At 42.9% G+C, this 15204-nt stretch overlaps 1 protein-coding gene across 4 annotated transcripts in view; it reads right to left on the reverse strand.

Annotated features, from left to right (window-relative positions):
- Positions 1-15204, reverse strand: part of WWC3 (WWC family member 3) — a 134782-nt gene that overhangs the window by 60835 nt on the left and 58743 nt on the right. For 3 of the 4 annotated variants that reach the window (XM_077145275.1, XM_077145274.1, XM_077145276.1), the window contains exon 3: positions 14120-14323. In XM_077145275.1, coding sequence (XP_077001390.1) covers positions 14120-14323 — 204 coding nt within the window. Of the gene's footprint in view, positions 1-14119; positions 14324-15204 lie in introns of those variants that run through there. The other variant, XM_077145277.1, reaches the window with a different exon arrangement.

Genomic DNA, 15204 nt, shown 5'->3' on the forward strand with positions numbered 1-15204 from the left:
GAAAACCGTTCTCAATATGTAAGCGGCATGTGCAGTATGAGCCCAGTTTTACTTTCTTCTAAAACATACACATGCATAGAAGTTACTGGAAGCACAGACATCAAAATGTTAACTGTGGTTCTTTTCAGCAATTGCATTATAACCAATTTTATTTTTATTTCTTCATATCTATATTTGCCATATAAACAATTAATGAAGTAAGGGAAAAAACAGTAAAATTTTGTAGCGTGTCAGTATCTGGCAGCCTCGAGAAAAAGTGATTCCCCCAAGTTGTTTCCCCACGCACACACATTGCACTGAAGCACCCAAACTCTTCTATTCTAACAGCTTGTTTCCGATGGCTATCTAGTTAAATCACGTCACCTAGCCCAAGCTTCATAGTCAGAGTAGTGGATGTGACTGAAACTCTTTTTTTTTTTTTTTTTTTTAACAGGCGTGGCACCGTTACGACGGACAGCCGAGGCCCGGGGCCGGATGAGACACACAGCACGTCCACCCACTAAGTAGCTGCAGCCTGGTTCTGTCTGCACAGAAGCACTGCAAGCCTTTGCGGCACCTAGTGGCTGTTAGTAATTTCTATCACCCCTTTGTTCTCTCTGCATTGCTTTTTTCTGGCCATTTCTGTCTCCTTCTCCTCCTCCTGCCTCTGCAGCCCTCAGTCTCTGCACTGTGGCACTTTGGCACTTAGCTGTCCCTTCCGGCAGGTGGGGAGCACTCCTCCTCCACCTGAGAAGTCCCTTGCCTTCTGGCTATTCCCATTCAGCCACCGGCTCTGAAGACCCACCCGCAGCATCCGCCTCTCCTTTACTCTTTTACCTGCATACCTAGGGCGACTCTCACTCTGGTAACTTGCATACTAACAACCACAAACAAATTCAGAACTGTTTCCTCGCTTTCCATCGGAAAGGATTCTAATGCTCAAAGCCACCACCTAGCTTAAATAGCTATGATTTTTTAAGAGCCTCCATTAGAACCAAATCCAAAGTACATTTAAGCAGTTCAAATACCTCCTATTTTAAAAACGAGTCTATGGAAATTTTTATTATTTACGCCCCATCAATCAGAATTACAAACAACTGAATGTCCTGGAAATAAGTATCTGGAGGAGCTAAATGTGGCATTGCCAACCTTATCTCAAGTTTTCTTAAATTTAGAATCATCATGATTTTGCAAAGATATAGAATAAAACTGTTTGAAAATATCACTCTTTCTTAGATCAGAACATCTATTTCCAAATCCTACAGCTTCTGTCTTCTGTCTTGCCTGCCTCTTTTGCTCCATTTATTAAGATTAGCAATGGCAGCAACCCCTCAGACAGTGCTCTTAAAAGACAGAAATCATTCATGCAATATGTCCACACTAAACTCCTGGGAGTGGCCCGGGTCGCAGACCTGAGCGGGAATGAGGGCTGCACGGCTGCAGCGAGGCCTGGCCCGGCCCAGCACAGTGCCCGCCTGGCAGCTGGCATCAGGCAGCGTGACTGCGGCGCTGTGGCCTGACACAGCCAGGAAGACGGGCTGGGCTCAGATGTGCTCAAAGGCACTCGCCGATCCCAAAATGTTCCCATTAAAGGGACGAAGTAACCCCAACACGAAAGTTCAGCAGCACTGGGCTGCAGCGTGAGACTTCTGTAACAGCTCTGTGAAGTGTGTGCAACAGAAGTCTTCCCCTTCTGGGCCATTTCATGGGAAATCTTAGCAGAGGCAGGGGGCATCCTGTCGGTCACCTATTCAGCAAACTGCCCCTCACTTCCGCTCCCTAACAGAATCCTGATGGTCTCATGGAGCTACCTGTCCCCCAGGAGACTGTACATATCTCCCAGGCCTGGGGGGCAGTCTGATCATTGAGCCACTGAATCCACCGATAGGGAAAGCCACCCACCTCTGAGGGCTCTGCCATGTGATGACAGCTTCCTTGCCACCCTGCCCGGTGGAGTTAGTGTTTTCTGGCACTCGCAGCTGGAACTGGCTCAAATGATCGAACAGGTTGTACTTACAGTGCTACCTTTAGGTTATCTTTGCTATGGTCCAGAAAACTATAAAATTCCAGGCAACCTAAGCACGTACCATGCCAAACTCATTTCATCTTTAAATGCTAAGGATAGGTGTGACCACTGGCCCAAGTCTGAATAACATAAAATGTATAAACACAAATTCTCCATTCCTTACATCTGGCCAGTAAGTCCAAGAGGACAATGAATGGAATCCAAGGAATAGCTCAGGATCCCAGGCCCCATTTTGAACAGCATGCCTGCCACAGCATTTAGAAAGAGAAACTGCTTCCTCTGTTAAGACTTGGCTCCAACCTCAAGGTTTGCAATAAAGACCAGCCTTCTGCCTCAGAAGGATTCTTCTCTTTGAGAGTTGATTGGGCAGAGCTATTAAATAGCCAAGAAGCCCATTCAGGCATAGAATACTGTTTTGGGTGTCATAATAAGGTTACAGCTTTGCTGGACCATGATGATGTAAATTATTATACCCTGCTATTATAGGGTGCCTGTCTACTTATTTCATCTCAACTCATAACATCTTTGTGAAAGGGGGGCAACGAATACTTTCTTCCACTTCACAGAGTAAGACTAAATTTGTAGTGACTTGCTCTATGTTAGGCCATTGGTCAGGGAACTCTGGTCTAACTTGGGCTCCTGTGGGTCAGCCCCCCAAGACCCTTTCATCAGAAAGCTTTCCTGACATAAGAAGGACAGTCCCTCCAGCTCCCCAACGCCTGTATCCAAAAGGAGGATGTGGCCCATGCATTTAGCACTCAAAATTCGTCAAACTGCAGTACTTACCTTGTACTTGTATTTCACAGGTCACTGAAGGGGGGAATGCATACCCCCTCGTACTCACAGGCCTCCTGTGCTATGGGAACTTGGAGTAACCCCACAGAGCTGACATGCCTTTAAAAGACCAGTGACCCTTCTCCAAAGATAACCTTGCTGGCAGACTGCCCCTTAGGACCAGGTGTGTGCCTCCAGGGATAAGCACTAGACGGTGTTGTTCAAGGGAGCAGAGAGGACTCTGGGAGAAAGGACAACATGCCCTGACGGTTCCACACTCCCAGGTACTGATGATCAAAGCAGGTGACAAAGGCACCCATGTAAATAAACGAGGCCAACAAAGGAGGGGACGGCTTCTTTTTTAAAAGCACCCGAAGCAAAGGACCAAAACCAAATGAACAAAATTGGCCCACTCAGGGGTGAGCTACTGAAGTAAATGCAAGATGCCACCATATCTAAACCAAGAAGCCACCTGTGCTAGTTTGAAAGGATGTATGTACCTAGATAAACCATGTTTTAATCCTAATCCTATTTTGTAAATGCATCCATTTCTTTGAAACTGTAATTAGATCATCTCGCTGGAGATGTGATTTAATCAAGAATGGCTGTTAAACTGAATTAGGTGATGACATGTCTCCACCCATTCGGGTGGGTCTTGATTAGTTTCTGAAGTCCTATAAAAGAGGAAACATTTTGGAGAATGAGAGAGATTCAGAGAGAGCAGAGCAGAATGACATAGCCAGGAGAAGCAGAGTCCACCATCCAGCAACCTTTGAAGATGAAGAAGGAAAATGCCTCCCGGGTACCTTCATGAAATAGGAAGCCAGGAGAGAAAGCTAGCAGATGACACCGTATTCACCATGTGCCCTTCCAGATGAGAGAGAAACCCTGACTGTGTTCACCATGTGCCTTCTCATTGGAAAGAAACCCTGGACTTCACTGGCCTTCTTGAACTAAGGTATCTTTCCCTGGATGCCTTTGATCAGACATCTCTATAGACTTGTTTTAATTGGGACACTTTCTCAGCCTTAGAACTGTAAACTAGCAATTCATTGAATTCCCCTTTTAAAAAGGTATATTGTATTCTAGCAGCTAGCAAACTAGAACACCTGCCAAGGCAGACTAAGGCAGTAGCTCTTAGAAAACAGGTGGGCTATGCTACAGGCCTCAACATTGAAGATTGCCTCAACTAATGTACCTGAAAAATGCAGCATGACCCATTTTTCCCTTGCCTGCTCCAACATGCTTGTGTCAAGGAAAACAAAAGCTCAACTCCATTGACAGTGGACCTTATAATAAACCCAGAGAACAGAGGAGTAACCCTTGTACAGAGAAGATCGCATTGGTGGGATGGGCTTCTAGCCTCAGAAAGAATGTTGGCAGGACTGATGACTGATAAGGAAGAACTTTGTGCAATCTAACACAAGAATTCAGGGTAGGGCAGCACTTTCTCACCTTAGAGAAGGCTGACTCTTCCCCAGCCACCCAAGGAGACCTTTGATGTAGCCTTCTGGTAACTCCTAGGAGCCAGGGTAACAAACAAAGTCACATTCTTGCTGTCAGAAGGGAGTTGAACAGTCAATCTGGACCAGATTTCAAGCCTGGGAATCTGCTGGGGAAGTTAAAAAAAAATACCCCCTGGCCCCACCCAAGGCCAGTATTTTCTAAAAGCCCTCAGGAGATTCTGCTGCACAGCCAATGTTGAGAACCAATAGTGCACAAAAGGAGCTGTACAATTTTGACAGTAAAAGACTAGAGAGTAAATATTTTAGACTTTGTGGCTAATAAAGTCTTGATCCCAATTATTCAACTCTGCTATTGAGGTGAAGGGAGCCATAGACAACACATAATTGACTGGGTGTGGCAGGGCTCCAATAAAATAGTTATAAACACTTGCAGCATGCAGGATTTGGTCCACAGGCTGTACATGGTTTGCTCATCTGTGGCTCAGACCATAATTCTACGCACAAAATTCCTTTCAAAAGGTCCTGCAAAGGGTCGTATACGTCATCTGAAAGTACCCAGACACTGGAATTTCTCAGGCAGAATGACAGACTAATTCCAGAAGAAAAAAAAAGGGTTTCTGAGATAATACATGAATTCAGTATTAAAAGAAGGCAGAGCTAGAAGTAAAAACCTAAAATTGTGGAATTTTGTAATCCATGTCAAACTCTGAAATGTGTTCTACAGCTAATTGTGGTGCTATGCTTGGAAATTTATAGCTTTTTTGTATATATGCTATTATTCACAAAAAAAGAAGGAAAAAAGTCTATTGGGAGGATAAAAAAGCATTTAAGCCTTCTAGCCTCCTATATTCTGGAGCAACTAGAAGGAAAAATCTGAGAGGATTGTATGGTAGCCCGTGACAAACTCTGGGCTCTGTCATGTAACTACTTGTTGAAGAGTGCTTTGAAAACTATTGTTTTTTTCTTTCTTTGCTTTGTATATACGTTATATTATATAATTAAAAAGTTCAAAAAAAAAAAAGAAAAGGAAGGCAGAGTTCAAAAGTTATGGACACAACCCAAGTGTCCATCAGCCAATGAATGGATAAGGAAAATGTGGTCTATCCACACAATGGAATATCACCCAACCCTAAAAAGGAATGAAGTACTGACACACATGACAGTGTGGATTAATCCTGAAGACATTAGGCTAAGTAAAAAGAGTCAGACACCGAAGGATAAATATTGTATGATTCCATTTCCAGGAAGTATCTGGAATAAACAACTTCACAGAGACAGAAAGCAGATTACAGGTTACTAGAGGCTGAGGGCAGGGGGAATGGGGACAATTACTGCTTAATGGGTGCAGAGTTTCTGTATGGGCAGGGGATGAAAATGTTTCGGTACTGGATGCTGGTGGTGGTGACATAACATTGTAAAAGTAATTAATGTCACTGAATTGGTACACTTACTTAAAATAGCAAATTTTATGTTATACATATGTGTGTGTGCGTGTGTGACCACAATAAATTTTTTTTTAAAATAGGAAGGCAAATAGAAAAATGTGTTGCAATAAAGAGACGAGAAAGCTCGACAGAATGGAGTGAGAAGGTAGCAGGTGTGTCTGAGAGAATGATCCCAAACCTGTGGGACGGATGTGTCCTGATGCTGGACAAAGCAGAAAATCAGACTGGGGACCAGGCAGATGGCTCACAAGCGCAGGGAAAGAAAGAGGAGCTGGGTTCTTAGGCTCGTGAGGCCACGTGTGCTCAAACCCAGCAGAGCATCTGACTTCGTTTTGGTCGGGGACAAAAGAGGTCAAGGCTCGGATATTCTTAGATCCCAGATGACCCAACATTGACACCAAATCTTTCCTCTACAGTGAATGGAGTTTTAGTTTTAGTCTGGAGATTTCCATAGCTCAGGGGGAACTCTGCGAAGGGCGTGGTGAGATGCATTTCCTCTCTTCCCTTCCACCCCCACACCCACCCTTCTGCTCCAACATTAGAAATGGCTCTTTTAGTTAATTCCTCTGTTTACCATTATTACCTCATTTTTCCCTACAGTTAGCCAATAACGATAAATCACATCCCCAACATTTAGTACCAATTTAATACCAACATTTAGTACCAGGTGCTAAATAAACACCTGGTGAAAAATAAGTGACTAGTTGAGCAATCCTACCCTGGGCCCTGAGAAAGCTTACAAAGAAAGTTCTCTGCCTTCCACTCGCCCCTGTTATTGTTGCAAAATGTGGCAGAAGTCTTGTCAATTTATAACAGATCTTTATTTCCAGATAACTTGAAAATCAGGGGGCAAAGGGTGTCAAAACCAGGATCAGCTCTACTGAGCTGCCTCCCCCATGTCTAGGAAGCGGTGCAGGTAGCAAATCCGAGTTCTACAACTTCCCGGGCATGGAACTTTAAAGAAGATATTTAGCCTCTGCAATACTCCATTTCTCGGTGTGCAATGGAGGTCACAGCTTGTACTTTGTAGCACTGCGACCATAATGCGTACACCACCACCTTGTTCCCTGAACACTGGTTCTCTTTCCATCAAGCCACTACTAGTGAAGTCACTGCATGAGTCCCAGTTGCGTTCTGTTCTCAGCACCAGGGCCGGGAGACACTTTCTGCCGCGGCAGCCTGCAAGGAGAGCACCGTGGGAGGCGGCAGCAGCGTGGCCGGGGGAGCAGGGCTGCACCCTGGAGACTGTCACCGCAGCAAGGCCATTCCATCCTGCCAGGTCAAGCCAACGGGATCGCTGTCTTGAGCTTTATGCTGTGGCAGGGGACAACTCACCGGGGTCACATGGAGCAGGACGTTCCTGGCCGTAAAGGGCAGTTCAGGTTAAATGGCAAATTAAAGGAGCGCGGTCAAAGCCCGGGGAGAGCAGCAACCTGACAGACCACTTGGATGAGCTCCCGGATGCCAGCCAGAGCCTGTTCCCTGACAAGCTGAGAGGCTGTAGCGAGGCTCCCAATCCTCCAGCCCTTCCGTGGGAACAGGCAGGCCCGGCCCAGCCAACCCAGCCTCGGGCCGCAGGGATTGCGTCCACCGCAGCAAGACCTCCAGCAAGACTTGAGCAAGACTTCCAGCGGCTGGGCAAGCGGATGCTGATGAGCACATGACAGGCAGGGAAACAGACGCCACTCCGGAGAGAGTGTGTCTTGGATATTTCTTTTTTTACCTGGGTGTTAACAAAATCCCACGGGGCACAGGAAGGAATGTAAGTTTCCTCTCTGCCCAAAGGTCAAGCGAGGGAAAAGCCTGTGAAAATACAACAACTGATGCTGTGGAATGCCCAGCCCCAGCTCGCTTCAAGCACGGAGGCCCCTTCCCTGCCCTCAGCAGCCGGGACTTAACACCTGCTTTCTCTCCATGAGGTTCGTCTTTTCAACCACTTGGAAGAAACTTCCTGCCAAGATTTTCTGGCATGTACTTCTTCAATCGCACTTTTAGAAAGACTGACTTCAAAGATTCTTCAAAGACCCAACCAAACTTGACCATGCAACAACAGGTAAGATGCCTAAAGGCTACTGGAAAACAAAACCCCATCAGGTTGAACTATATGCAACTGTTAAAATTCAGACCTTTTCTGGATGTACAAAAATGGCAATTTCATATGGTTCGACTTAGCTTTCACCAAGGAGCTTTCTGAACAGCTTAAAACCATAACTATAGGTTGTCAGAACAAGTTACAAGCAAAACCACCTACTACATGTGGCCTCAAGGCACCAATTCCATGAGTTCCCAATCCTACGATATCTCCAGGTAAGATCACATGCTGGGCCACAAAAGAAGCTTGAAACCTTACAGAAGATATTCTCGAACCCCAGTGGAACAAGATTAGAAATCAACATGAACAAGGCATCGGAAAGAGTCCCAACACCTCACTTCTATAGAACCCACGGGTCAAAGGATAAATCACAAAGGAAATTAGAAAAGATTAAGAATGGACTGAAAATGAAAATACAGCATACCAAAACGTATGAGATGCAGCTAAGGCAGTGCTTAGAGAAAAATGCAGGTTGGAGCAGATAACTGTATGTGATTTTTGAATTTTCTAATTTTCTGAGACTTGTGACTTGCCATGTTGTCTCTCCTGGAGCGCGCCATTGCACAGCAGAGAAGACTGTGTTCTGCTGTTGCCGGGGACGTGCCCGTCTCCCCGCTCTCCCAGCTGGTGGCCCCGGCCTGGGCATTGCCCTGGAGCATTCTTGAGGATGCTCCTTTCTCTGTGTCCTGTGCTCCTCCATCTGAAGTTGAAGTCCGTGAGCACCCGACAGACTGAGTGGGCTGCTTGGTCACAGCCCTGGACCGACAGCCAGAACCCTGCACACGGCTTGGCCTGCTGAGGGCCTATGGGATGAGGGCATAGTCTGGTTCCACTGAGAGAATAGTACCCGTCACTCAGATTAGAAATGCGTCCACTTCAATCAGCGCGGTGCCGAGTTTAGGTCCTCACGGCACTGTGGCTTTCTTTTGATTTATGAACATGATATACTTCACCATTTATTTATGGCTTCATTAGTATATTTCAAGAAGATTTTAAATTTTTCTTCTTCTAGTTTTTTTTATTACTATGTACTTTTATTTTCTAAAGACAGACCTAAAAATTGTTTCTTTGTAGAATTCATTTTCTAACTATTCCTGGCAAATATACAGTTGGTTCTTTCTTATAATGATTCTTTATCTGGCTACATTGATAAAATTTTAGTAATAACAATTTTTATGGGCATCCTTTTGGTATTTATGTTAACATAATCATTCGACTTAGATTGAATTTTATTTATTGCAAACTTACGTGCTTCTAGGCAGCAAGTTAGTATAAAACAAAAACTAACAAATATACCCATATGCATGCATGTGTGAAGTATGAGACTGCATAACACCAGTTAGCAAGTCTGGAAATGGATAATGTAATCATTTGAGATGAACTGGATAGATTTGATAACCACTAGGTCAGACAGAATTGACAAGAGAATTGGTGAATTAGTAGCAAGTTTTGGAGGATACATTCTGAGTACAGCAGAAAGAATAAGAATAAAAACATCAAAAAACAGTTAATAGACGTTCTAGGAATAGAGACTTGAGGGAGTGTTTGAGGGAAAGTATCTAAAGAAATAGTGACTGACAGTTCACCAGAATTGGAGAATTATTATATGTGAAGTTGTTAGAAGTACATATTAGCATGGTAGACATACCCTTGCCTGGCTTGACAACCTAAGGGCAAATTAATCTGACAGCAGGTTGCCATTAGCACAGTAGATGCTGGAAGACTCTTGAGCTCCAATATGATGTTTCGAAGAATTCTGTTTACAGCTCATTATCATTTAATATTGAGCATATAGTAAAGGACATATTCAGATATACAAAGAATACAAATTTACCGTCTACAGTTGCTTGCTCAGAGAACTACTAAAGGTATGCTCATGCACGAGAAAAAGTGAATTCAGATGTGATAGGTATAATGCATGCAATGTTGGCCCAACAATCTGGTTGACTGCTGACTGCAAAAAATGGCAAACAATATATTTGTGATTTAAAGATAAGATGGTTGGAGGGTACATGGGTAGTTCAGTGGTAGAATGCATGCTCCCCTTCCCTGCGGGAGACCCAGGTTTGATTCCTGGACCATGCACCTAAAAAAAAATGTGGGGAGGGTGCAGGCTCAGTGATAGAATTCTTGCCTGCCATACTGGAGACCCAGGTTCAATTCCCAGAGCCTGCTTATGCCAAAAAAAAAAAAGAAGATAAGATGGTTGGACATTTCTTTGAGAATAACTAAAATAATCTTATAAATAGAGAGCAGTATTGAATAATTTGTTAGAAAGTTTTAACAAGTATGTATCTTAGGAGTGTGAGGGAAACCACTAAAAGAGTAGAAAACCTTTAACATTAGAACCACTAGAGGAGGAAAAAGGAAGAAATTGAATCTTTAGAGGTTGGGAAAGAGACAAAATGATGGGAAGGAAAGGAATGATGGATCACTTCATCAGAAGGAATAGTAAAGTACTAAAATCTATCAGTTTCCCACAAATTCATGTGTAAATTCAGTGCTATTCTAATGAAAATTGTTACAGGGTTGTTCATGAGACTTAATAAGCTGATCCTACAATTCGTATGGAAAAAAAAAGTTCCAGAAAGTCCAAGACAATTTTGGAGAAGGAAAATAAAATGATTTCTGTAGCTATAAAGCTGTAGAAATACTGTATTGTGATTTAGTAATTACAAGCAGAAGAAAGATGGACTTAAAAAACAGTATAAGGTGTCCAGAAACAACATGCATGTAGAGAGTTAGAGCCTGGTATGATAGAGGAGAGAGGTGGCCTTGAAATCAGTAAAGCACACACTAACTAAGACTCTCACCTAAATGGGGAAAACAGTCCCTACCTCGTTATGAAAACAAATTGCAAAGGAGTGAAAGACCTAAATGTGAAACAACCACAGAAAACAGACCAACTTGGGAGAATATGATGTGGGCGGTTTCTGTAAGACAAGGTACAGGAGGGCTTAAACAGCACACACAAAGGACTAGTAAGAGAATGGCTGAGGCTCCTAAAACTAAGAGTGCTGTGAAGGTGAAGGACACACCCCGTCCATCAGATACCGCTGGTGAGAATAAAAGGCTGAGAACGACCTGTATACTGTCCCTTTAAAGAAGCAAGGACTCCTTCCCGAAATATTCTTCATGCCTTACTTATATGAACATGAAGAAAAATAATTGAGGATAAGTTCTAAGTTGTTAATATGACTTGTGAAGAGAACAAATTTTGAGGCAGGGGGAGATAAGCATAGAATAAAAAGAAGACCAATAAAGCAATTTAAAATTAGAAGTTTACATCAGTGCATAAGGAAGATCATGTTTGTGTATATGTACTTATAGGCAAAAGACTTTGAATAAAAATGATATAAGCCATATACTAGAAAGTATTTATATTGTATAAAGTGTAATAAAAGATAAAAATCTTATGTAAAAATGGAGAAAGATAATGAGATGTCTTACAGAAAATGAGTAGAGTTCCTCATGAGGACCAGATTACTTTTATCATGCACGTGTTGCTTAAAAACACCTGACATTGGGCAGTGCGACGATGGCTTGGTGGCAGAATTCTGACCTGCTGTGCTGGAGACCTGGGTTTGATTCCCAGGTCACATGCAAAAATAAGCAACACCTGACATCTTCATCCCCAAAGCAAGCCAATTAAATACAGAACTGTAAGAAATCCTCTACATGAGATTTTTTCCATGTGCTACTCATTATTTCTGCATTTGATGTATTTGATGGTCACTCTTTCACTTCCTGCTGTACAGTTTCTCCATAGTTACCATGCTGCATATTGAGGTGTCATTTCACAAGAAAGGTGACCATTGAGGTCCATTTGGACATATTTCTAAAACCTTTTAAATGTTTTATAAAAATTGAGATGTAATTAATAAGGAAATAGTAAATTAATGTAGTGCAAAACAACTTTCAAAGATCTCTAAAGCTAATTTTGTGAAACATTTATATTGTACTGTTTGACGGTAAATAGTGATATCGATGAAGATTTTTCTAAAATAGCTGCAACTGTTTATCAGAAAAGATATACGGGATGATAAATAAAAAGAACATCCTTAGAACAGACTTAAAAAAAAAAAAAAGAAAAATGCATTCCTTGAAATGCTACGTAAGGAAAGAATAAAGATCTAAAGTCAATGATTTAAGTTTATACTTAAGGAAGCTAGCAAATGAAGAACAAATTAAAGCCCAAGTATGCCAAAGGAAGAAAAGAATAAAGAACAGAAACCAATACTAAACAAAACAGAGCAGAAACAGAAAACAACAAACCAGAAAATCAAAAGCTGGTTCACTGGAAAGATCAAGAAACTAACAAAACTTTAGCTACACAGCTAAAGAAACAAAAAGAGAGATGAGAAATTATTAATATCAGGCATGAAGGAGAGGCGTCTACAGATATACAGATAAGGGAGTTATATTAGCCAATTTAAATTTGAATTCTATTAACAACTTTATAAATCTGACAGCTTCCTTCAAGGGTCAGCAAGTTGCCCGTAGGCTAAATGCAGCTTGCCACCTATTTTTAGAGATTGGGAACTATACTGTTACTGGAGATACAGCCACGCCACACAAACTCATTTGTGTGTTGTCTCTAGCTGCTTTTGCAAAGTAACAGCAGGGCTGAGTAGCTGCAATTGAGAGGCCCACAAAGTCTAAAAGACTTACTATCTTGGCCCTTTATAGAACAACATTTGTCCACTCTTGGGTTAGTTGAAATAGGCCAATTCCCTGAAAGACACAAATACTGAATCAAGAAGAAAGAGAAAATCTGAATAGCCCTGTATCACTATTAAAAGTACTCAATTTGTGGCTAAAAACAGTCCCAGGCACAAATGGCTTTTCTGGTAAGTTCTACCAGATATTTAAGAAAACATTAATACCAACACTATATAGACTCAAAATAGCAAGGAGGAGGGAATACTTTCCAACTCATTTTATGAGGCCAGTATTAATTTGATACCAAAATCAGACAGACATTACCAGAAAAAAAAAAACAAAAAAACTATAGAGATAAGAAACCAGTCTCTAAAAATTAGCATTGAGCTGACCTCTTGAATTCTGATGGACAATTAAAAAAAAAACAAACATGAAGCAATATCTGAAGAACAAAAAGAAGAGACAACCTAGGAACAATGAACCATTATATGTGAGTCCTCTCCATTCTCTCAAAGCACCTGGGTATAGAAATATCTTAAATCCCTGTTAAAGTGGGAAACCCCCTCCATTCTCTCCACTTTTTGTGGCCAGTATACCGTCCACAGTAGCTGCACGGAAAAAAGACCACAAGAGCATTGGCCCCTTAGATCTGGGTCGACTTGCAACCCAGAATAAAACTGCAACCCCATCTTTAACAGTCAAAGCTTTGTCACTGGAACCAGATGCCTGGTGACCTGGCAGTAATGTCACAGGTGAGTCCTTTCGTGCCTCAAATGGACTTAGGTTTGTATTAAATGCCACCTCATGGTACCACTTCATACATTCTCCCCAAGCTCCCTGGTCCCAGGACAGGTGTGGCCATGCACACCTTTGGTGGGCTAAGGGTGACAACTCTGTTGGGAAGGGACTGGCTCAAAGAGGGACAGACCGTGTTAGTAAAAACAATGCCTTGGCTCCTGAAACCATACCTGGTCCCTTGATCCCCAAGAATCTTCTGAGTACTAATGAAGTGGGACCCTGCCTTTGGCAGTGTCCTAAACAAAAGAGGGATTCCTTTTGAGGACATCAGTGTATGTTCATCTTATTTCAGGGACAGAAAAGATTCCCCAGATTCTCTGGGTTTTACTGAGTCCCTCTTCCTACAATGCACTACCCATCTAAAGGCCAAGAAAGGGCTTGCTGAAGAGGCAGGGGGCTTGACCTGTCTGAAGGCTCCTGAATCTTTTCTCCAGAATTAAAGAAACTGTCATGTGGACTTCCCAAGGAATTATCCCACACATGCAGTATTAACCACAGAGGGAAGTCATCATTCACAGTGACAAACATGAGGCATGACGTGGTTTCATGTCACTACCTGAATGGGCATTTGTTTGCTTGCTTATTGTCTGTCTTCCCCACTTTGGATGTATGCTCCACGAGGACAGGGACTTTCCTTTCTTAGTCCCCACCACATTCAAGTACTTGGGCCTGGAGGAAAAACTTGATGAATATCTGTTAAATGGAAGGCTACCAAAGGAGCGCCTGGAGGCCAGTGCAGGATATTAATTACCTAAAAGAAGGCAACTAGAATCTTGTTGAAAAGGTCTTGCCCAAGTGCACGTGACTATTTCCAGATAACCTAGCAGGGAGATGGCTCTTAAAGTCATGAGGGCCTTTAGGGGACAAGTCAACTCACAGCTGGCGTAGGAGCGACTGTCATCCTCACACATTTTGTGCAGCTGCTGGTATTCCTCCTGGGCCAGCTCAAACCGCTGCTGCTTAATCTGGTATATCTCTTTCTTGGCATTGAGAGCCTCCTGGGCTACAATTAAATATTCCTTCAACATCCGTTCCTGTTCTCGCCTCCATTGTTCTCTTGGATCCTCAATCTGCGTAAGCTCTGAAATTAAAAGGGTAAGAACACAAGTGACTCAAGAGTAAAATCTTTAAACTGTCCAATATCATGCAGTTATGCTAACAGTCAATGGGAAAAGTAATTAATGACCAGGGTGCACATTCTAGAAGATTCAATACATAACAACCTTTCTAGAGTGTGGCACACCCTCTATATATTTACAGTTGAGGAGAGAAGAAAACTTAATGCAGATATGAAATAGTCCACTGGAGGTGGGCGACACTTCAAGACACTTCCTCACAGAGAATGGCCATGGTGTAAATAAATGTTGGAGCAGATAAACCTACATGAGCCCATACCTGTCAACTAATAGATATTTACAACCTTCTTCTCATGGGTTTCTTCCACACGGGATGTCCAAAACTCCACTGCCACTTGGCCTTGGCTTGTTCTCCTGCTCTACTTCCACCTCCCAGCCCAGGCAGCCTTTTCTCGCTCTACTTTGCCTTTCTTGTCTCCTCCTTCCCATGAACCCCCTGCCTTCCATGCCTGCTTCCTCGCTCTAGAGGCTCTCCCAAGGGCTCCTGCATTCCTCTGGCTCCAACCTCGCTCGTGAGCTCGTCTTTTCTTTCCAACTGCCTCCTAGCCGCATCTCCATCTGGATGGATCCAAAGTAATTCTGAGCCATTCGTCCAAAGCAAACTCATCCACACCCACTGCCCTCTCACTACCAAAAATAAAACCAAACAACGACAAAAACAGCCAGCACCTGCTTCACTTCCTAGTATGGCTATTCTTCACACTTAGCATGGAGCACATAATTTGTTTTCATATATCTTTGGTTTCCACCTAAACTACAAGATCCCAGAAGGCAGGGGCACAGCCTCAGGTGTCTTTACATTCTCAGGATCTTTCACTTAGTCTGA

Source organism: Tamandua tetradactyla, chromosome X (genome assembly GCF_023851605.1).
Source record: "Tamandua tetradactyla isolate mTamTet1 chromosome X, mTamTet1.pri, whole genome shotgun sequence".
Taxonomy (NCBI): domain Eukaryota; kingdom Metazoa; phylum Chordata; class Mammalia; order Pilosa; family Myrmecophagidae; genus Tamandua; species Tamandua tetradactyla.